The sequence below is a fragment of the Balaenoptera acutorostrata genome, chromosome 1, assembly GCF_949987535.1.
Source record: "Balaenoptera acutorostrata chromosome 1, mBalAcu1.1, whole genome shotgun sequence".
NCBI classification, from domain to species: domain Eukaryota; kingdom Metazoa; phylum Chordata; class Mammalia; order Artiodactyla; family Balaenopteridae; genus Balaenoptera; species Balaenoptera acutorostrata.
In genome coordinates this window covers 164,315,804-164,338,068 of record NC_080064.1, presented here as the reverse complement: position 1 = coordinate 164,338,068, position 22,265 = coordinate 164,315,804, and the positions used below count along the sequence as shown (strand labels likewise).

The window sequence follows — 22,265 nt, the reverse complement described above, 5'->3', positions numbered from 1 at the left end:
AAGGACATCGTTCCTATTTATTCCCTAACAGGAGGTCTGCAAGATGCTCATACACATGCGTCACCCAGAGGTGTACCACCACCTGGGCGTCATACCCCCACGTGGAGTTCTTCTTCATGGACCACCCGGCTGTGGGAAGACGTTGCTTGCACATGCAATTGCTGGGGTGAGGTTTGCTGACACTTGTTTGCTTTTGTTATTTTTGTTGTTACTCTTTTTTATTTTTTCTCTTTGGTCAACTTGAACCAGACTTGGCATATTCTCAGGAGGACTGATCCTTTCTTCATTTTTTTACCTCTTTTCATGCTGCTATTTGTGAGATGCTGTTTTCTTTTAATGTATCCAATTATTTATATGGCAGGGGTTGGGTGGGAAGCAAAATAATACAGCTGTAAACAACTCTTTTTTTTAACACATAGTTTACATTTTAGTCACTTCTCTTTCTCTTTAAGCCAGCGGTTCTCAAGAGCAGTAAAATAAGAAAACTGAAGATTGTATTTTCCATAGAACTAAATATTCAGAATTTCCATTCAGAGTCATGTTTTTATCCTTTTTAGTGTTAAAATATCTTTTCTAAAATGGTGATAATAGATACTCACTTGGCAAAATAAAAAGCAGTCTTAATTTTAGTCCCATCAGATTTCTTGGAAACTGTGTTGGATGGTAAAATGCAAAATGTCCAAGTAACTTCAGTTTGAAGAATAGCATACTATGCCAATCATTAACAGATAGTGCTCTGTGAAAGCAAATTATTTTTATAGGAGAACTTGATGGATTTGCCTCATTTATTCATTTGTTGAATAAATCTTTTGTGTGACTGCTGCATGCCAGACATTGAAATATAGTGATAAGTAAAATAAACTCGGTTTTTATCTTTAAAGAGTTTTTCGATCAAATATGAGAGACAGACATTAAACAGTCTTTCACACAAATAAATGTTGCTCATGGTTACAATTACAGTGAGTGAGTGGGAGACAGAAGTGCAGAATGCTCTGCGGTATGTTGTTGGTATGTTGTCTTAAGCCAAGATAAGAGTTAGGGTCAAAGAGAATATCATTGAGGAAGTGAAATTTCAAGATAGCCAGAAGAATAGTAGGGTTTAGGCAGGGTGGCTGCCATTTGTATTGGTGGGACAGTGGTAGTTTCTCTTCCTTTACTTTAAGAACCTGCCTCCTCTGACTAGGAACTGGCTATTTCTGTGGGTTCAGGGCGGGAGAAACGCTGGTGGAGTGTGTGGGAGACCACTGTGTCACAACCCCCTGCTGTTTCCTTTCCAGCAGATAAATAACAGATGAAGTTGTTTTGGCTCAGCTCTAAGTGGGGGCAAACATATTTCTTAAGATTCAAGACCCTTTATTCAGAAGAGATAATAACAGTTTTATAGTGATATCTACAGAGTAAAAAGAAGTAGAAGGTATCCAGTCAAAGTGTTTGGATAAAATTTTAGATTTTTAAGTAATGTTTTTCATTGGACCAACACAAGATGAGGTTCCTCAGAAAATTGGTCATTTAAAAAATGTAATTTTGAGAGAGGGACTGAGTGAGGAAAAAGTAAGGAAGTGAAAATTTGACAATTTGGTCATTCTTTTATATATTTGTGCATAGGAACTTGACCTTCCAATTCTGAAAGTAGCTGCTACAGAGATTGTATCTGGAGTATCTGGAGAATCAGAACAGAAGCTGAGAGAACTATTTGAACAAGCTGTGGTGAGTCAGCTAATGGCTCTAATTTTAGGTTTTCAAATCGTATAAGGCTACGTGGAAGATCCTGTTTTCTCTAATGCTGGTATCTGTTAACCTGTTCACTGGCCATTCTTTTCTAAACATGGTAATTTGTTACTTATGGTGGCTAAATGTTTAAAGTAGATTAACTAACATAGTCTGTTGGATAAACTAATCTGTTTAATCTGAAAATAACGTAATTGGTGAGAAGTTATGGGCTGTCATACCCAGTAGCGATATGCTGAAAGGAGATTATCTTTGTGATATTTTTTTCACTTTTACTTTCCTTAACTTAGGTTTGACAGAACAACCTATAAGCAGTGTGAACATTTTTGATATTTAAGGATTATCACATTATAAAAGCACCCATGGACATGCCAGGATAAACTCTTCTCTATTTGTATAATTGAAGCTGTGAAAAGAAAATTCTGTTACCAGAGAAATTACAGATTGGATTTTATTCTGATTATAATTCATGTTATTAAAATTTGGATGCTTAAGAACTTCTGAGGAAGATGACATTTGTATCCCATTAAAGTTTTATCTTCAGTATAGTGTTACGGTTAAATGTACTTTCAAGTCAGAAACATGGGTTCAGATCCTTATGCCACCACATACTAATTGTGTAATCTTGGGCAAGAGATTTAACCACTCTAACCCTTAGTTTCCTTACTAGTAAACTGTTAATAATAATACTCAAATCTCATGGAGTTGTTGATTGTATTAAATGAGAGGGTTCATATAAAATCTTTAATGTAGTGTTTAGCACACAGCAAAAGCCAAAAATGTTAGCTATGACATGCTCGCTTGAGCAGTCACTAGTCATCACTGGTTGAAAACTAAAAAATAGCAAAAAGTTTAATTTTATGTTGTCATCATTTGCACCACAATTATATAGGGGCTGGTGAACATGGCCAATGCATCTGAAATGCAAAGCTGATGTGAAATTAGAAGAGAAAGTGTATTTTATTAGTACTTGAAAATGTTTTTTTAAATAGCAAGAATGTAGCAAAATTCGTTACCTAGTCCAAGCTAGTATTGTTTGCTGCCATAGGCCAGTAAATGGAGAGACAAGTTGTGGGAGCAAGGAATAGAGACTTTTATTTGGAAAGCCAGCCAACGGAGAAGAATTCTTTTTTTTTTTTTAATTATTATTAATTAATTAATTTATTTATTTATTTTTGGCTGTGTTGGGTTTTCGTTTCTGTGCAAGGGCTTTCTCCAGTTGCGGCAAGCGGGGGCCACTCTTCTTCGCGGTGCGCAGGCCTCTCACTATCGTGGCCTCTCTTGTTGCGGAGCACAGGCTCTAGACGCACAGGCTCAGTAGTTGTGGCTCACGGGCCTAGTTGCTCCGTGGCATGTGGGATCTTCCCAGACCAGGGCTCGAACCCGTGTCCCCTGCATCAGCAGGCAGATTCTCAACCACTGCGCCACCAGGGAAGCCCGAAGAAGGCTTCTTTTATTCTAAAATGGGGAAGAGGTAAAGTCCTGGTTCTGGTCAGACTCCAGAAGGGATGTGTTGATTTTTTCCTTCCTGCAGTTATTCACGCAGGTGAGCCTGGTCAGGATGTTCCCTGTGAGCTAAACATAGACTGGCATTGGTAAAGCTGTGGATGCACAAGAAAGATGCAGAGGAAGGGTGGGAAGGGTACTGTGCAGAGCAAAGCTAAATTCTTTCAGGTGTTACCTGTTTTCCAAAATGAGCTTGATTTGATTGTTAATTGGCGTACAGCTGAAAGACAAGTAATAACTTTCATGTTTATGGTAAACACAATGATGAATGAGGATAAAAGAGACAAAGGGCAAAATTAGGTTGTTAGTTGTGTGTTTATATCTCTCTCGGAACCAGTACTGAGCTGGTACTATGCCTAACAGCAGATGCTCAGTAAGTGTATGGTCTAGCTCCCCTCTTTCCTGGACCCCCTGTTTCCTAATGCAAGTCAGTACAATAAGGTATGTGTGGATCAGAGAACAAAAAGGTAAAATCAGATCAAATGGTTCTTTGTTGAAAACTATATGATTGCTTTAGGCTAAATTCTGATGACCATCATTGATTCTTTTTTCCTTTTTTTCTCATTCAGTTTTCCAGAACATTGACAAATACTTTTGCCCTTGCTTTCTGAGACCTTTGCTGTCTGTAACTTTACTCTTTTGTAACTGGGTAATGTGTCGAGCAGTCAGAGGTTCTCCTTTGCAAACATTATCATGAAGAGGATTGGAAAGGGAGCCAGCTGGTGGCAGGCCAAGTTTCTTTCCCTTTAAAATGCAGTGGGTCACACACTTTTTAGATATCTTAGCCAGGCTGACAGTCTGACTCTTAGCATAATCAGTGTTGCTCCTAACTAACTAACTAAGGATGAGCTGTGCTTTAGATCGTAAATCTACATCTTTTTATTTAAATTTCTCATTTTAACTGATTCTTAATCTGTTTGTTTTTTATTGTGGTAAAATATATTTAACATAAAATGTGCCATTTTAAACGCTTTTACAGTTTAGTGGCATTAAGCACACTCATATTGTTATGTAACCATCACCCCCATCCATCTCCAGAACTTTTCATCTTCCCAAGCTGAAACCCTGTACCCAGTAATCACTAACCTTTCATTTTCCCCTGCCCCCAGCCCCTGGCAAGTGCTGTGCTACTTTCTGCCTCTGTGAATTTGACTATTGCAGGTCGTTGTGCTTATATTGTATCTTAACTTACTCTCTCTGGACTCTATCTCGTTTATGTTCAAAAAAAGACTGAAGGTGATCGCTGTCCACACTGATGTATTGGAACTTTACCCTCCTTTCCTACTCAATGTAGTCTCCAGAATAAGCCTCTGGTAGTTTCAGTTTGGGATGGTGAAAACAACGTAAACGTATTTAATGCCACTAAACCATACACTTAAAATGGTTAAGATGGTACCACAATAAAAAAAATAAAAACAAAGCCTCTGGTGCTTCTTAAATTCCTCTCATAGCAGATTCTAGGGAAAAGCTTGGATATTTTTATGTTGGTAGGAACATTCATGAAACGTTTGTAGTGAACTTAGTTTTTCTAGTTTAAAATTTATAAACTTACTATTTTTAAATTTCAGAACATAGCAAATGTGCCTAATTTACAAAAGAATTTCAGTAGTTTTATCATCACAGAACATGGATTGATGAGAAGACTATACCATGGATTGATAAGAAGACTATAAATGTGTTATCCTATATGTAGTCTCTTACTGTTCTCTTTTAATCCTCTCACTTCTCCTAAGTCAGATAAAAATCAGAAGTAAATCACTGTGAACTGCCTTCTTTAGGGTTATTCTTTTGGTGAATGATCCTAGAACTTTAAGATTGAAAAAAATGTATATACTTAACCATGCTGCAGTATAGGGAATACATTTATGATTGTCTTTTTGTGATATTCTTATTTCTAGTCAAATGCACCATGTATCTTTTTTATTGATGAAATTGATGCTATTACCCCCAAAAGAGAAGTTGCTTCAAAAGATATGGAACGAAGAATCGTAGCCCAGCTCCTAACCTGCATGGACGGTCAGTTTGAAATAATGAATTCACTTTAAGAGAATGAATTTTTTTTTTTTAGTGTAAGATTTGAAGATATGAAACGTTCAAGTAGCATAAAACACAGAGTAAAAACAGAAATCTTTTTCTTTTCATAAAAGATTGCATCATTAATTTTGGAGTATATCTTACAGTTATTTTTAAAGCATTTACACACATGTATAAATGCAGTAACATTGTTTTGCTTTTTACAATGCTCTGATTGCACCATACACACTATTCTATATAACCTGCTGTTTGTATCTTAATATTTCTTGGAAATGTTGCCATTTTAATGCATTTATATCTATCTCTTTTTAATTGCTGCTTGGTATCCTTTAGGATAAATTTATCATATTGTACTTAAATATTTCCATTTTGATGGATATTCAAGTTGTTTTGGTTTTTGCTTTACAACAAGTTGTAGGGAATATCCTTAAATGGGCCTTTTTGATACACATGTATTTTTCTAAGACGCAGCAATGGTTAAAGAGTGTACATTTAAAATTTTTATAGGAAATGGCAAATTGCCTTCCAAAAAGTCTTTGCCATTTACATCTTCAGCAGCGCCGTACTAGAGTCACTCTTTCTCCAGATCCTCCACAACATTGAATTGTTTTAATTTTTGCCATTGATGTAGATCATCTTTCCATACTTTTTTGGCTGTTCATATTATTTCCAAAATCCCTTTTCTCATCCTTTTCCCATTGTTCTATTGAATTTAAAAGAAAATTTGAGTGAATATTATATTTTAATATATTATGGAAACAAATCTTTTGTTAAATATACTGCAATTACTTCCTATCTGTAATTTGTTTTTCAATTTTTTGTTTGTTTGTTTTGTTTTTTTGTTTTGTTTTTCAATTTTGTTTAATGGGTTTTGGATATAAATTTGGAGGAAAGGACTCAGCATGAGTAGAACTTTTGGAACTAAATCTTACTGTGAAATAGCATGTTTTATGTACATAAGAAAATTTGAAGTAATACATATTTTGCATTCCTTGTGATGCTAGGTTGTAGATTGCTAATTCTGCTGTTTTATTTTTATGTAAAATTTTCTTGCCATGTTTTAAGGACTGTGTTCTTTTTTTAAAATATCTGCATCAATTCTTTTTTTTTAATTAATTTATTCATTTATTTATTTTTGGCTGTGTTGGGTCTTCATTGCTGCGTGCGGGCTTTCTCTAGTTATGGTGAGTGGGGGCTACTCTTCATTGCGGTGTGCAGGCTTCTCATTGCAGTGGCTTCTCTTGTTGTGGAGCACGGGCTCTAGGCACGTGGGCTTCGGTAGTTGTGGCATGCGGGCTCAGTAGTTGTGGCTTGCAGGCTCTAGAGCGCAGGCTCAGTAGTTGTGGCACACGGGCTTAGTTGCTCCGCGGCATGCGGGATCTTCCCGGACCAGGGCTCGAACCCATGTCCCCTGCAGTGGCAGGCGGATTCTTAACCACTGTGCCACCAGGGAAGTCCCAGGACTGTGTTCTGAATTATCATTATTTTATTGAAGCTAATTTGTTATCAGTTATAAGATACACCATTATTTTATGTACCTCTGAGAAGGAAAATGGCAAAACACCAATCAAAGTATGACATAATGCTTATCACATTGATAGTATAAACATTCTGATTTCAGAGATATTAAAATGTGGAAAAATGAACAAGTACAGGAATTAAGCAGACTACTATTACTAGAACATTACTGAAAGCCCTGTTAGTTGGGATTTTTGGTGTGTCTTTGTGTGTGTTTTAAGTTTCCCCTTTATAAACCAAAATAGGGAAAACAATAAATAATTCAACTTACATAGTCATCCTTTTACTGAACTGAACTTAGATCCAGTTGCCCAGTGCCCAGCAAAGCCAATTTACTGACACTGGGTTGTGGTGAAGGAAAGAACAGTGTTTATTGCAGGGCACCAAGCAAGGAGAGTAGGCAGCTAATGCTTAAAAGACCCGAACTCCTGATGCTTTCAGGCAGGGTTTTTTAAAGGCGATATTAGGGGTGAGGGTCGCAGGGTACACGATCAGCTCCTGGGCATTTTTATGATTGGTTGGAGGAGAGGTAACAGGGTGATGTTTCGGGAATTTTAATCACCAGCCAGTCTGGGGGCTCTGTGCTTGTGGTCAGCATGTAGTCACCATCCTCCACTGGGTGGAGGGTCTTAGTTTCTGTAGAACCACTGAAAGGTGTGTGTCAGATTGTTATCTATATATCTCTTCTTGAGGAACTAGGAGTCCTGTGACTCTGTTGTTGTAACTGTTAGCTGCTTGAGTTCACTTTTTAGAACTCTGGGAAGGCCAAACAAGAAGCAGAGGACACAGAGGGGCTTGTACGCAGGAGGGCCTGCGGAGTCCTGCTCGGTCTCAGTTCTCCCTTTTCTTTGATACTCCTTAATCCTGAGGGGAACAGGGGTGGGACAAGAAAGGGAATAAAGTTTTGGATAGAGATGTTAATCATAAACTCAGTGGAGGAACTCGGTTTTAGGAGGACTTATTTCTTTCTCTCTTCCCAAATAGCCTGTACCATGTGGTCATTTTTTTCCCTACAGTTTGAGAATTTTGTAAAACCTTATTAAATCAGAGTTTATAAATCTGAAATTTTAAGAAGTTAACACTTTTTAGGTAAATTAATATGAACAAGATAATTAAGGAGACCACTTAAAAAAACTAATTTCACCTAATTTTAAAAACTTAAACTCAGACATAATTCTAATCATTAAGAGCTGCGAAGGATCTTAAAATATCATCATTTGTTTATGAGGAAACTGATGCACAGAGAGCTAAGGGCCAGGTGCATACAGTGAGTCATTAGCAAAGCATAGGCCAGAATCCAGATGTTTATTTATACATATGCAATTAATGAGCTACCACAAATGCTTTATTTGTGAGAGCTGTTATCCCAGAAACACGTTAACTAGTTTTTGTTTCTTTTACTCTGTATAAAAACAAGTAAAACTTTATTTTTTTAATAATCAGAAATTCATACTTTTGGCTAATGTAACTTCAATTTAAAATGATCAGATCCTCTAAAAGTGAGAAAAAGAATGGGATTTATCTTGTAGTAGGTGGCCAATCCTAGCTAAGGTCTGATTTTTATCTTTCTGGCTTTTGAAACAGCACTTGTGTTACTAAGTATTGACTTCCTGTGGAAGGATATTTTCATTACTGAAGATTTAACAGATTTCCATGATTGTTCTTGTTGAATTCTGTTATTAACCCTTGCTATGTTCAGAGCATATCACCAAGACTGTAGTGTCTGAGCAATGTGAACTAGAAAAAGGAAGCAGACTCCTACCCTTGGTCATTGTTTTAGCTGTGAGACTGAAAGCATCCCTGAGTCAGCAGTGGAACAGCTTTGGCTCTGTACCAGCATTAGTGCAGGGAGGGTTCAGCATAGGAACATCTTCCTGTGACTGCAAGTTTGTAGCTCGTGGTGCTACATCAATTCTGAGGTGTCAACTCGTTTTCTGTAAAGTAGTTCTGCTTGTTCAGGGATCTCCTCTTGTAGCGTGAGTCTCTTTTTTAGCTGATTCCTTTTATTCAGTTTTCAAAAAGTATTAAAGAGCTTTCTTGTCTCGCTCAAACGTATACCTTATGCCTCTTTTCTTTTCAGTCCAAATTTATCCAAAGAATAGTCACTGCCAATTAAATATGTTTCTATTTCAGTTCTATTCTGTAACCCCACCCCTACAATTGTCTCTCTGCCTCTACCATTCCACTGAAACAATCATAGAAAACTCGTTGATGATCACCGCTGGCCACGTCTTTTGGTTTGCTCTCAGCCCTCACCCCTCTGAACCCACCTCTTACAGTTGTTTTCTGGGGGCAGGGATTGTACCTAGAGTAGTTCCTGGCACGGGGCGAGCACCCAGTGAGTGTTAGCGGTGGTGGTTGAGAGCATTTGATACTGTGATCGCCTTGTCCTTGTCGTTATTATCACACTTGGCTTGAGTAACACTCTCTCTGTCCTTCTGTTCTCTGACAACTCCCTACTGCTTTCCTTTACTTACTTGCCTCCTTTTCTCCATCCCTTAGGGAAAGATATCCCATAAGGTTTTACACTTGATCTTCTTTTCTTCTTGCCCTCCCCACTTCCCAACTATCTGCTGTTCAACGCATTGAAAAACTGTCAAATTACATCTCTAACCTTCATTTCTGATAGGCTTGCAACCCATCTTCGCAGCTGCCTGTCAGATACTTGCAGGTGACTGTCCCACGTCCCCTCACACTCGGTGTGTCCAGAGCTCCACTGGCCTCCCCTGTGGCCCTTTCTGCACGTCTGACCTCCCTCCTGTATTCCATATTTAAGTTAACAGCATCCGAACTGAGTTGTCTTTGTCTCTTCCTTCTCTTCCTCCTTCACATTGAATCATTTGCTTAGTGCTTTTGATTCTATCTACAACTTGGACCTTAAATTGGGCTTTTTGTTTTCATCTCCTGTGTTTCTGCCTTCACTCATCTCTCACCTGATTATTGTATTCAAATCACAACAAACTCTTTTTGCATTTATTCCTCTTTACTCCATTCAAAATTATTATTAGAGTTATCTTTCTAAAACACAAATCTTATCAGAGGAACCTTTCATGGCTTCCTGTTGGCAAAAGAATATACTCTAAATTCCTCACGACTTGGCTGATAGAGGCTTTAGTTACCTGTGAGGGGGTGTAACCTCAGACTCTCTGCCAGTCACCCCTGGTTCAGTTGAGAGAAATAATACTTGTGGAAAATACACTTTAGGCGCTGCATTCTGTCCATTAATAAAAATCTGTATCTGGATTAGGCCAGAGCAACTGGAGACTGTATTGTATTCCCCCATCTCAATGCCATGAGTCTGTTTTGAGATACATACTACTCTGTCTTGCCAAGACTCCCTATTGGTGGACCACTCACCTTGTCTTAACATGCCACACCTGTTTGTACCTCTGTGCTTTTTGCTCATTCCATTTCTTCCATGTAAAATTTCATTAACCTATGTTTCAGTTTATCAATATCCTATTTACCCTTCAAGCCTTTTCTGGAATGTTACCTCCTCCCTGAGTTCTCCCGGATTCCTCAGTCTGAATTCATAATATCTTCCATCATATCACTGTGGTGCTTTGTTTACGCTTACTGTGCTTCAAGTAGATTGAGCTGCTTGAGGACAAAGTTTGTATTTTCCTCACATCTTTCCCGTATTAGACATTTAGTGAATGTTAGTTTTATATACCTATATATATATTGCTGTCAGTGTGTAATACTCTCTCTCTAACCACTTAAATGACTTGTGTAAGCATTATTATCCTTAATGTCAAGTGTCTTATTCACCACTCATCCTGTGTCTGGTTCTTACTAGATCTGAATAACATGGCCGCTACAGCTCGGGTCCTAGTCATCGGAGCTACTAACCGACCAGACTCCTTGGACCCTGCTTTGAGACGTGCAGGAAGGTTCGACCGAGAGATATGCCTAGGTATCCCAGATGAAGCATCCAGGGAAAGGTACACTCTTAGAGAATGAAGTTTATATGCCACTACATCATCTGAACTGAATGCTTTGAAAATGAGGGGTGAGAAATATCATGTAGCCTTTTCTTTCTCTCTCTCTTTATGTGTCAGTGAAATTGATTTGGAAAGGAGAAAGCCCACATTAAATTAATGCTTAAGAAAACAATTTACTCATTAATATGGCAGTTGTTTCAGGCTGCTTTTTTCAGTAGTGATATTGGACTTATGTATCCATACTCATTTATCTGGTCTTATTAACAGTGTCTTGTGTTTTTTAGGTGGCCGATCAGCCTAAGGAGAGTGTCTAGAGCTATGGAATAGTGCTCACTGGTCCACATGTAGGCTAAATCTGAGTTTAACAAGTATTTTAACTTGTTGCACTAATCTGCCTAAGGTCATAGGTTCCCTGACAAATAATTAAATGATAGCTAGAGAGTTGAAAGCTGTCTGTTTGCTCTAGAACCAACCTTTCCTAGTAATTGGGGTTGAATGTCCGTAGAGCAAAGAAACATCCACCAATATCTCAGTAACAAAAATATCTCGGGAGGCACTGTTCAGGCAATGGAGTAAAGAAAATCTAGTAATGTGCTGAAATACCGTATTTTTTTTTTTTTTTTTGGCTGAGTTGGGTCTTCGTTGCTGTGCGCGGACTTGTTCTAGTTGCGGTGAGCGTGGGCTACTCTCCATTGCGGTGCGCGGGTTTCTCATTGCGGTGGCTTCTCGTTGCAGAGCATGGGCTCTAGGCATCCGGGCTTCAGGAGTTATGGCTTGCGGGCTCTGGAGTGCAGGCTCAGTAGTTGTGGCGCACGGGCTTAGTTGCTCTGCAGCATGTGGGATCTTCCCAGACCAGGGCTTGAACCCGTGTCCCCTGCATTGGCAGGCGGATTCTTAATCACTGCGCCACCAGGGAAGCCCTGAAATACCGTATTTATAATGACTTTTGGCTTAAGTTAATGACACTAAATTGCTGTACACGATCGCCAGTGGCTTTTAGAGAAAGTGGTATGTAGTGAAAGTATAGTTACGGGGACAGTGGAGAAGGGAAGAGATGAAGGACAGGAGACTTAATGAATGCAGGACATAAAAGTGATCAGAAGACACTTTGGACAGGAGAAAGCATTAGGAAGGAACACGTCATCCTTACCTTCTTCCCAGTACTTAATGTGACTTCAGCTTTTGATACATTGGCATTTTCTTCTTCAGCTATTGTATTCAGTGTCATCTATAGGTATGCTCATTGCATTCTCACATATATAATCTTTAGTTACTCAACCATTCAGGTTTCTTTACTAACATGTTTATACCCACAGCAAAATAATATTATTTAGTATTTAAGTTGTTTGTATTTGTTCAGCAAACATGTATTGAGCGTATATTATATGTATATACCACTGGGGTAGGTAATATGAGGAATATAGGATGCTTACAGTACAGAAAGAGAAGTAAGGCCTGTATCCTTTATCAAGCCTTTTTTTGATTAAGTGCCAAACTTAATGGTAGAGACATAGACGCAGTAGAGCCCATCATCCCTGCTAGATAAAATCCTTTGTCCATTGATCACTATTCCATCATCAACAAAGTTTTTAAAGGGCGCTCCTAGATAGCCATATTTTGAAAATTTTCAAGCCTACAGAAAAGTTGAGAAAATAATACAATAAATATCTGTATGTCCTTTAGCTGAATTTACCACTTGTTAACATTTTGCCGTATTTACTTTCACTCTGTGTATAAAAACATATATTTGTGTGTGTGTGTATATATCTTTATTTTTTTTGCCAGCCCATTTGAAGGATAGTTGAAGACATCATGACACTTTAGCTGTAAATAATTCTCCTGTGTAACTATCATACCATTTTCCATACTAAAGTAATTTAACACTGGCAATAATATTATTTAATACACAGTCTATTCTAATTTTCCCAGTTGCCCCAAAACTGTCCATTGTACCTTTAATCTTTCATTTTGTTTAGCTTTTTTTTTTTTTTACCCTAGATTCAATAAAGAGCAAACCTGCTATGTAGTTGTCATGTCCCTTTAATCTCCTTTAATCTGCCTTTTTGTGGGAGAGAGTACTTTCGTGACATCGACATTTTTGAATTGTCTAGATAAGTTTTTTGCAGATCACTCTACAACTTAAATTTATCTGATTGCTTTTTCATGATTAGATTCGGGTTAAATATTTTGGGCAAGAATACTACATTCGTGGTGAGATGTCTCAGAACATTTCAGGAAGTTCATAGTGTCAGTTTGTATCATTGTTGGTGATGTTAAGTTTGATCACTTGAAAAATTTGTCAGAGTTCTCTCCTCTAAAGGTACCTTTTCTTTTGTACTTAATAAATAAAATCCATCTATTTCTGGTATCTACAGTTATTTATGATTGCCTTTTGTCGGTTTGTTCAAACTCCATTTTAGATTCAGGAAGTAAATTCTATAGGCATACATTGGTGTTTTATGTAGGCTGTAATGGTCTAGCTAAGTCTTAGACGGCTAGGGGAAGAATTTTTCTAAAGAGGGGTATTAAATGTTTACTATGTTTAAGGCCAATTGGGAAGAGCAAGGTCAGGCCTGAAAGAAGATAGCTCTTGAATATAATTATGAGGTAGAATTTTTTAAGGAAGAAGTTTTTTATTTATTTTTTTTATTTTTTGTGGTAAAAAAACGCATACAAACTTTGCTATCATAACCATTTTTAAGAGTACAGTTCGGTAGTGTTATGTATACTCACATTGTAGTGAATCTCTAGAACTTTTTCTGTCTTACAAAACTGAAACTCCATACCCATTGAACACTAATTTCCCCTCCTAAGGAAGTGTATCTCTCTTTTTTTTAATAGTTTTTAAAAATTAATTTATTTTGGCTGCGCTGGGTCTTTGTTGTGGCTCTTGGGCTCTTTGTTGCAGCGCACAGGCTTCTCTAGTTGCGGTGCGTGGGCTCAGTAGTTGTGGTGTGTGGGCTTAGTTGCCGTATGTGGGATCTTAGTTCCCTGACCAGGAATTGAACCAGGGCCCGCTGCATTGGGAGCGCAGAGTCTGAACCACTGGACCACCAGGAAAGTCCTGGAAGAGTATTTCTGACTGAGTCTTCGACAAAGGCATAATACAGTTTTCTTATTTTTATACTTTTATCTAGCTCTGAAGGCAGAAGCAAACTAGTTATATTATTATATGCAGATGTTAATGAATTAAATTCTAAGATGGGGAAATTATATAAATAGAATTAATATATTAATAGAATTACATCAGTGTTTATTTTTTTTTCCTTAAATTTTAATTTCAGATAACGAATACTTTTTAATTTATTTATTTTTATATTTATTTTTGGCTGTGTTGGGTCTTCGTTTCTGTGCGAGGGCTTTCTCTAGTTGCGGCAAGCGGGGGCCACTCTTCATCGCGGTGCACAGGCCTCTCACTGTTGCGGCCTCTCTTGTTGCGGAGCACAGGCTCCAGACACGCAGGCTCAGTAGTTGTGGCTCACGGGCCTAGTTGCTCCACGGCATGTGGGATCTTCCCAGACCAGGGCTCGAACCCGTGTCCCCTGCACTGGCAGGCAGACTCTCAACCACTGCGCCACCAGGGAAGCCCCATCAGTGTTTATTTTATCAATAATTCTTAGAAATAATAATTCTTAGGAAGTCATTAATTGACAAAATATTTAAGCACCTGTTGTTTACCAAGGAGACACAATGGTTGACACTTCAGTCACCACTTTAAAAAATCAGAAGTGTGATGAGTACTAAAAGACGAAGACAGGATCTTAGGGAGGATATATCAGGGAAAGCTAATATGGTCTGGAGGTTCTCTTTTTTTTTTTTAATTTAATTTAATTTAATGTTTTTTAAATTTATTTGTTGTTTATTTGGCTGCACCTGGTCTTAGTTGTGGCATGCGGGATCTAGTTGCCAGTTCAGTTGAGCAAAATTTTTCACACAGTACAAAGGATGAGCAGTAAATAAAGATGAAGTTGGAGAAATAACTGTCCTAATATAAAATTGGATATTAAAGTTTGTATCAGCATAACTTTTCGTGATGAATAAAATTAATGGTTGATTTTGAGTTTAGAGACTTTTTTTTTGCTGGCAGATATCCATTTAAACTACTCTAAAAGTAGAATTTACCTTATATCCTCATAAATCATTTGTCTTATTTCCTCTGTAATATTGTAAAATTCTTAAAGGCAGAATATTTTTTTAAAACCAATTTTTTATTCTTCACAGAATTTAATATAGTTTCTAAAAAAGCAGATATGTATATACATTAACCCCTCTTGGAATAAGGTGGGCTATATTATAGCGATTTAGCATTTGCTGAATGAGTGAGCTATTTGATCTTATTACCTGTTATGATACCATTGACAGAGAGGAAGGGCTTCAAATAAATATACTCGGTGACTTGTTTTTACTGGTAGGTTAGGAATCTGAATTTCTTTTCCTTGTCTTTTCTACAGAATACTTCAAACTTTGTGCAGAAAACTAAGACTTCCCGAAACTTTTCATTTTCGTCAGTTAGCACACCTAACGCCGGGCTTCGTTGGTGCTGACCTCATGGCACTCTGCCGAGAGGCGGCCATGTGTGCGGTCAACAGGGTCTTAATGAAGCTGCAGGAGCAGCAGAAGAAAAGTCCTGAGATCGAAGGTTCGCCCTCTGAAGGAGGCCAGGAAGAAAGGATTGGAACTGAACCCACTTCTGAAACACAGGTGCTTTCTCTACCGGTACCTTAAACTGTCATTTAAACGTTTTTAATACGTGTTATCTTACAAGCAGGCAAGTGTCAATATAGTTGAGGTTTATGATTTTCTGTTTCATTGGCATTGTATCTTTAGAGTAATTATCAGTTATACCCAGAGTGTCTATAATTTCAAAAGTACAAGTTGTTTTACTTTTTTCAGTTGATTCTGAATAAATTCCTTTTACAATAATGATTATGAAATCTACAGCAGGTGTTGGCAAACTGTGGCCCACCTGCTCACTGCCTGTTTTTGTAAATTAAAGTTATATTGGAGCACAGCCATGCTCCTTTATTTTTTATTTTATTTTTTAATACTTTTTTTTTTCTTTTTGGTTGTGCCAGGTCTTAGTTGCAGCTCGCGGGCTCCTCAGTCGTGGCATGCGAACTCTTAGTTATGGCAGGCATGTGGGATCTAGTTCCCTGACCAGGATCGAACCCGGGCCCCCTGCATTGGAGCGTGGAGTCTTAACCACTGTGCCACCAGGGAGGTCCCCACGCTCCTTTATTGACGCGGAGTGTTTTTCTACTTTCACACTTCACAGCAGAATCCGCATAGACGTCCATACAGCAGAGACCGCATGGCCCATAAAGCCTTTGGTGTTTACTCTCTAATTCTTCACAGAAAATGTTTTCCAGCTCTTATGAGAACACTGGCATTTTGTTATATTTCCAGGTTACCTTTTGGTTTGATATACTAAGATAGTCTGCTGATGCAACCATATCCTTGTCCCTAGCTGCAAATGGTGCTGGAGGACAGGGCTGAGAATGTGAGAGGGACATATATTATCCAAGATCTGTTAAAATTTTGAGTTTTATGAGTCATGAAAACTCAGTATAACATTTATATAGCATTTTATAGCTGGCACAGGGCGCTTTTACATGTTACATAACTTGCTCCATATAACTTTGTTAAGTAAATATCATTACTTTTCCCATTTCATAATCAAAGAAACTAAGCTTAAGAGATTGTGACTTGCCCGAGGCCACACGGCCTCTACTTTCCAGAGCAGGAACTTAGATCCAGGTCTCTTGTTTTCAAATCATTTGTTTGTTCCGTACTCATTTGGAACCACAATGATATCTGTTAAAAATAATAGTAAACTCATTCCTTTTATAATATTGCATATAAATTAGGCTTTTATAAGTTGAATTATTCAGAGTTACTTTTTACACCTGTTCTTTCATATTCCTCGCAAAGCAAGAAATCTGCCTTTGAAGTTCAAGATTCATTCGTACTAGGAAAATTGCCTGCTTTCTATTTAGTTGATAAACTATCAAGGAGCCATATTAAGAAATTAAACTGCCACCAGAGTAACTTTGTTTTAATTTCATCAAAATTCAGCTGTTTCGTGAATATTTGTAAATGAAGAATGGAAATAACATGATTGTTGAAATGAATATTTGCCAACTGCTTATGTTTGCTATAGCTAGCCCTAGTAGAGTAAATAAAAATCATTCTTCTATATTTGATGATAGTCAGTGTATCTTTGCTTGACTAAATCAAATGATCCATTTGGAGCAAAATAAATGACCTATGCCAATGGAAAAAATTATTAAAATGCGTAGAAGTTCGTGTAGTTTACAGAAATATTGCAGTAATAATTTTTTGAAGTACAAACAATAACGTTTTCAACAAACTTTGTGGTTTTTCATTTTTTCCCCTCATTTGTTCCCTTTCAGGATGAATTGCAAAGGCTCTTGGGGTTGCTAAGGAACCGAGATCCCCTCTCAGAGGAGCAGCTGCAAGGGCTGTGCCTTGAGTTGAATGATTTCATTGTTGCTCTATCCTCTGTCCAGCCCTCTGCTAAAAGGGAAGGCTTTGTCACTGTCCCTAATGTGACATGGGCAGATATTGGTGCCCTGGAAGACATTAGAGAGGAGCTCACCATGGCAATATTGGTAGGTATATCGGCCGCTAACTGTTGTTGGCGTGTGTGATGGGTAAATGACCATACGTGTGTACGAAGTTGTATGTCTAAATTGGCTTAACTATATGTTTTCTTTTATCTGTTGTATTATTATTAAGCCCCCAATGATGGTTTTTCATTCTTCTGAGATCTGCTTTAGATTTTTTCTTTTGGTTGTGCTTGAATTCTATGGCAGTGAGTTTAAAGAAGAAAAGAAAAGAAAACATTTTAGGTTTTAACCGAGAATAAATTATTTGAGAAATACTTTCTGAACTTGATCACGCTCATAAGGGTCAAAGCAGTTTTAATGCCCGTGAAACTTTGGATTTTCATTTACTCTTACTTTTCCACCTCCCTGATCATTTCATGGTTCATTAATGATGTATGATCCATTTAGAGGTGTGAAAGAGAAAATACGTGGAGATGATAGTGAACAGGTGTCTCTTGCTTTTGATTACATAGAGTACCGCTGCTTCTGATTTCTTAAAGGGGGCCATTGCTTAAAATCTTTATAACCTAGAAATCTAGATACGTTTTCTAAAAATTGAGTTTAAAATGTTGAAATACTGTATCTAAAATGTTTTCAGAACTTACATTTAAGTGTGAATTTTTCAAGAGCAGGGATTTTAAATTCATCACCATTTACCTCATGCTTGAAACAGAGGTAAGCATTCTGTGCCAGGCACTGTTCTTATCTTCAGGCCTCACAATCAGTGTTGAAAATAGGCATCTAGAGATGATTTGAATATGCAGTAGAAAGTGGACATTTGTAACAGATTGCTGTTGGGATTGTTTTTTCCAGGCACCAGTACGTAACCCAGGTCAGTTCAAAGCTCTTGGGTTGGTGACTCCAGCTGGAGTCCTCCTTGCTGGTCCCCCTGGCTGTGGGAAAACTCTGCTGGCAAAGGTATGGAATAATTCAACTGCATGTATTTTATTTCTTACTATCAGTTAGGATAACATGAATTTCAATGTTACAGTGAGATATTTTTGCATATTTTCTATTAGAATTTCATTTTGGAAAGACTGACAGTTTTCTTCAGGAAAGTTTCCCACTTTTATTTTAATTACACAAGGTATATCATTGAAAATTTGGAAAAGAAAATTTTAAATCAACCATAACCCCATCGATTTTAACACAGAAATTTTCATGTTTTCTGTGTATTATATTCTAAGTTTTTAATGAACATTATTGCATAGTTGTAGTTTGTAGCTGACCTTGTTTCCTGCTTTGGTATAGTTATTATTTATAAGTTAAGTATTTTCCTCTATGTTCCTTATTTTCCTCTATGTTCCTATTGCATAGTTGTAGTCTGTAGCTGACCTTGTTTCCTGCTTTGGTATAGTTATTATTTATAAGTATTTTCCTCTATGTTCCTTATACAAATGTTATTTTGAAAAATTAGTTTTTTACAATAGAAAATATAGATAAGCAAAAGGGAAAAGCATTACTTATAATCCTCTCACTATTGCCTACTAGTAACCACTGTTTCATTTTGTTGTTAGTCCTTCCAGATGTTCTTTTGTACATATATATCAAGATAATATGAATAACTTTTATACATATATTTACAACTATAAGGTTTTTAAACATGCGTTTCTCACTTATCAATATTTCTTGAACATCTTCCCATGTCAGTATATACAGATACACATCGGTATTTTTAATGCCTGCATAGTATTCTACCATAAGGATGCTCTATAATTTATGGAAATGATTCTCCTATTAAAGCAACACTGCATGAAACAGTCCTGTGCTTACATTTTTGTACCTCAATGGGTAATTTTAATAGAATGTATTCCTAAATGATTTTTTAATAAAAAGAATGCATGTATTTAAAGCTTTTGATCCATTACCACTCGATCAAAATGATCCATTACCCAGTTACACTTGATCCGTTACCAAAGTGTCTTCCAAAAAGTTTGTACCAGTTTCATCCCTATAGGGTATGAGTATCCATTTCCCCAACACTCCAAATTAGCAATAGCCATTAACATTGTTTTTAATATTTGACAGTCTGATAGGTAAAAATGGTTATCTTACAGTTTTTAAGCTACTAGTGGGCTTTTAAAAATAATGTGTTTATTGGCTTTTTTCTTTATGAATTGTCTGTTTGTATCCTTTGTTTTCCTAACATGCATGTGATTTTCTTATTTATAATCACTCTTCATATAGTAAGATCTGTTATATTTGTAGTTTGTCACTGTTTTTGGCATTCTTACTTTATTGATCAAAGTTTTGACACTTTTTTGTTTTGGGTTTTTTTTTTCATATTTATGTGGGCAAATTTCTCAGTCTTTTGTGATTTTTTCCTTTGGAATCATGCTTATTAGAACCATTTTTCTTGTCTGTATCTTATATTAGTCATCATTTTTAATGTCTGTATAATATTCCATCTATAATTTACTTAACCCTTATCAACTTTTAAAAATATTTGGATTACTTGTAAATAAGAAATCAAAATTAATGGCATTTTTAATAAGTTTCACAGCAGCCGAATAATCTGCGGCTCCTCAGTAAATACCAAATGTCCACAGTGCCATTTGCCCATGTATATGTATACGTATATAATATACATGTAGATTTTTTAAAACTTATTTTTACTTATATTACTAAATTTTCTTGCTTAATGCTTTCAGTACTCTTACAGGGCATTGCTGTAAAGGAGTTTGGGAACAAAGGAGGGAAAGGAGAACACCACAGTTGCTGGTCTATGTTTTTTCACAACAGTTTTAGAAAACCGTAGCCAGAAAGAAGGTCCTGCAAGCTAATATGTGAATTCACTGGGTGGATGCAGTTCCCTTGCCTGAGTGCCTTGTAATGTTTGTTTGTTTTTTAGTTATATCTGCATTTGACTAGTTCTGCTTACAGCAGAAAGGAGATAGCTTAGATCATTTGAAATCCCTAAATAATGTTAAGACATCATAGATGAAATTTTTCCTCTTCTTCCCACCTCCCGCCTCCCCAGATTGCCAACATTTTGGTCCCTCTCTGTCCAGTCAGATTTCTGGTATCTGACCATTTAGAGCAGGGAATCTTACCTAGGACTCCATGGATGGACTTCAGCAGCTCACTGGATCCATGAGCCCAGGCAATATATTATGAGTGTATGTATTTTTTCCAGGGAGAGAGTTCACTACTTTCATTAGATTCTTCAAGAGATTCATGGCTACATGCCCTACAATCTAGAAGTAATAGAAAATGTCCCGGAATGGCAGAAGCAAAGTGTTACTGGAGTGAAGTTACGGAGCCACTTATCAGTCAGAACCTGGCAACCTAGAATCAGTTATAAAATTAAGATTTTGGATGACCTTGGTTGTTTTGTTTACTCATGCTAACAATAACATAATGAAAATTTTCTAAACGCTAGCACATACTATATAAATAGCATCAAGTAAAGGCATGTGATTGCTGGGGGCCAGCACACTGAAAATTGGTGACTAATAAGAAGGAAACTGGAAAGAGAACAGTAAAAATCATTTAGTCATCGGCAACTATATATATAGTATGGAAGCAAACAGCTCCTAACACTGAGTACAAGATTCATGATGATATCCATGAAAAAATTCAATTATATTCACTGTATTTCATTTATCAATAGAAGACAAGATTTCTGATAATTTCAGGAACTCTGTTGGGTGTTTTAATGGGTGAAATCTTAGTTATCTCGCATATGGATGTTGAAAACCTAATGTAGATGAGTCATGCTTTATTAGATGTGTATCCTGACTCTACTTAGAGCATGAGAGGTAGGAAAGCTAAGAAATTGGCAGCCGGAAAGACAGAGATTTCGAGATGTGGATAAGCTACATATTGAGCAGTTTTTGCATGGCAGAGCCTGCATGCATTCATTTGTTCAGCCAGTATTTGCTGAGCTACATACACTTTGCCAGAACTTGTACAAGGTGCTAGGGATAAACTAGTGAACGTGACACCTACTCTAATGGAATTTATTGTCTGTCTGGAAGAGGCAGGCAGTAAACAAAACAATAAAATTAAAGATTCAGCTAAGTTACGATGGAAATAAACAAACTGTTGTGGCTATTTTTAGGTTTGGTATTCAGGGGATGGTGATATTTAACAGAGTCCTGAAGGACTAAATAGCCACATGAAGAGGCAGGGAAAGAAGGGGAAGAGTCTTCCAGATAGCGGGAACAGCAGTTACAAAATCCCTGAAGTGGGAAAGGCCTTGGTGAATTCGAGAACCAGAGAAAGATCTAGTGGCTGGACTAAGAAGAAACTGTCATGTCGCAAAATATAGGCTGACAAGCCATGGTGAATATTTCAATTTGTACTTGAAAATAAATGAGAAACATAGTAAAACTATATGATCTCATTTACATTTTTAAAAAATCTTTTATTGGATTATAGTTGATTTACAATGTTGTGTTAGTTTCAGGTGTACAGCAAAGTGAATCAGTTATATACATATATATATCTCCACTCTTTTTTTTTTTAGATTCTTTTCCCATATAGGCCATTACAGAGTATTGAGTAGAGTTCCCTGTGCTATACAGCAGGTTCTTATTAGTTATTTTATATATAGTAGTGTGTATATGTCAGCCCCAGTCTCCCAATTTATCCCTCCCCTGCTCATTTACATTTTTTGAGTTAAGTGGAGAATGGATTGGAGGAAAGCAAGAGAGAGAGGAAGCCAGTTAGGGTTTCTTTGGTTTGGTTTGGTTTGGTTCTTTTGCATGTCCAGACAATAGGTGATGCTGGTCTGGATGAGGATTGTGGTATAGTGGAGAAATAGGAAGTATCAGACTCACCTACATTTTAGCATTAGAGCTAATAGAACTTACAGATGGATTGGCTGACCTGACAAGACAGGAGATCAAGGGGAGACACCGTGGTTTTGGCTTAGAAAATATATTTACTGGGATAGGGAGAA

General features: G+C 37.2%; 1 protein-coding gene across 3 annotated transcripts in view; it reads left to right on the top strand.

The window, feature by feature from the left end:
* NVL (nuclear VCP like) overlaps positions 1-22,265 on the top strand; it is a 105,799-nt gene that overhangs the window by 16,279 nt on the left and 67,255 nt on the right. For all 3 annotated transcript variants that reach the window (XM_007167229.2, XM_057548275.1, XM_057548285.1), the window contains exons 9-15: positions 32-166; positions 1,606-1,707; positions 5,133-5,250; positions 10,586-10,730; positions 15,182-15,431; positions 17,144-17,362; positions 18,173-18,277. In XM_007167229.2, coding sequence (XP_007167291.2) covers positions 32-166; positions 1,606-1,707; positions 5,133-5,250; positions 10,586-10,730; positions 15,182-15,431; positions 17,144-17,362; positions 18,173-18,277 — 1,074 coding nt within the window. The remainder of the gene's footprint in view (positions 1-31; positions 167-1,605; positions 1,708-5,132; positions 5,251-10,585; positions 10,731-15,181; positions 15,432-17,143; positions 17,363-18,172; positions 18,278-22,265) is intronic.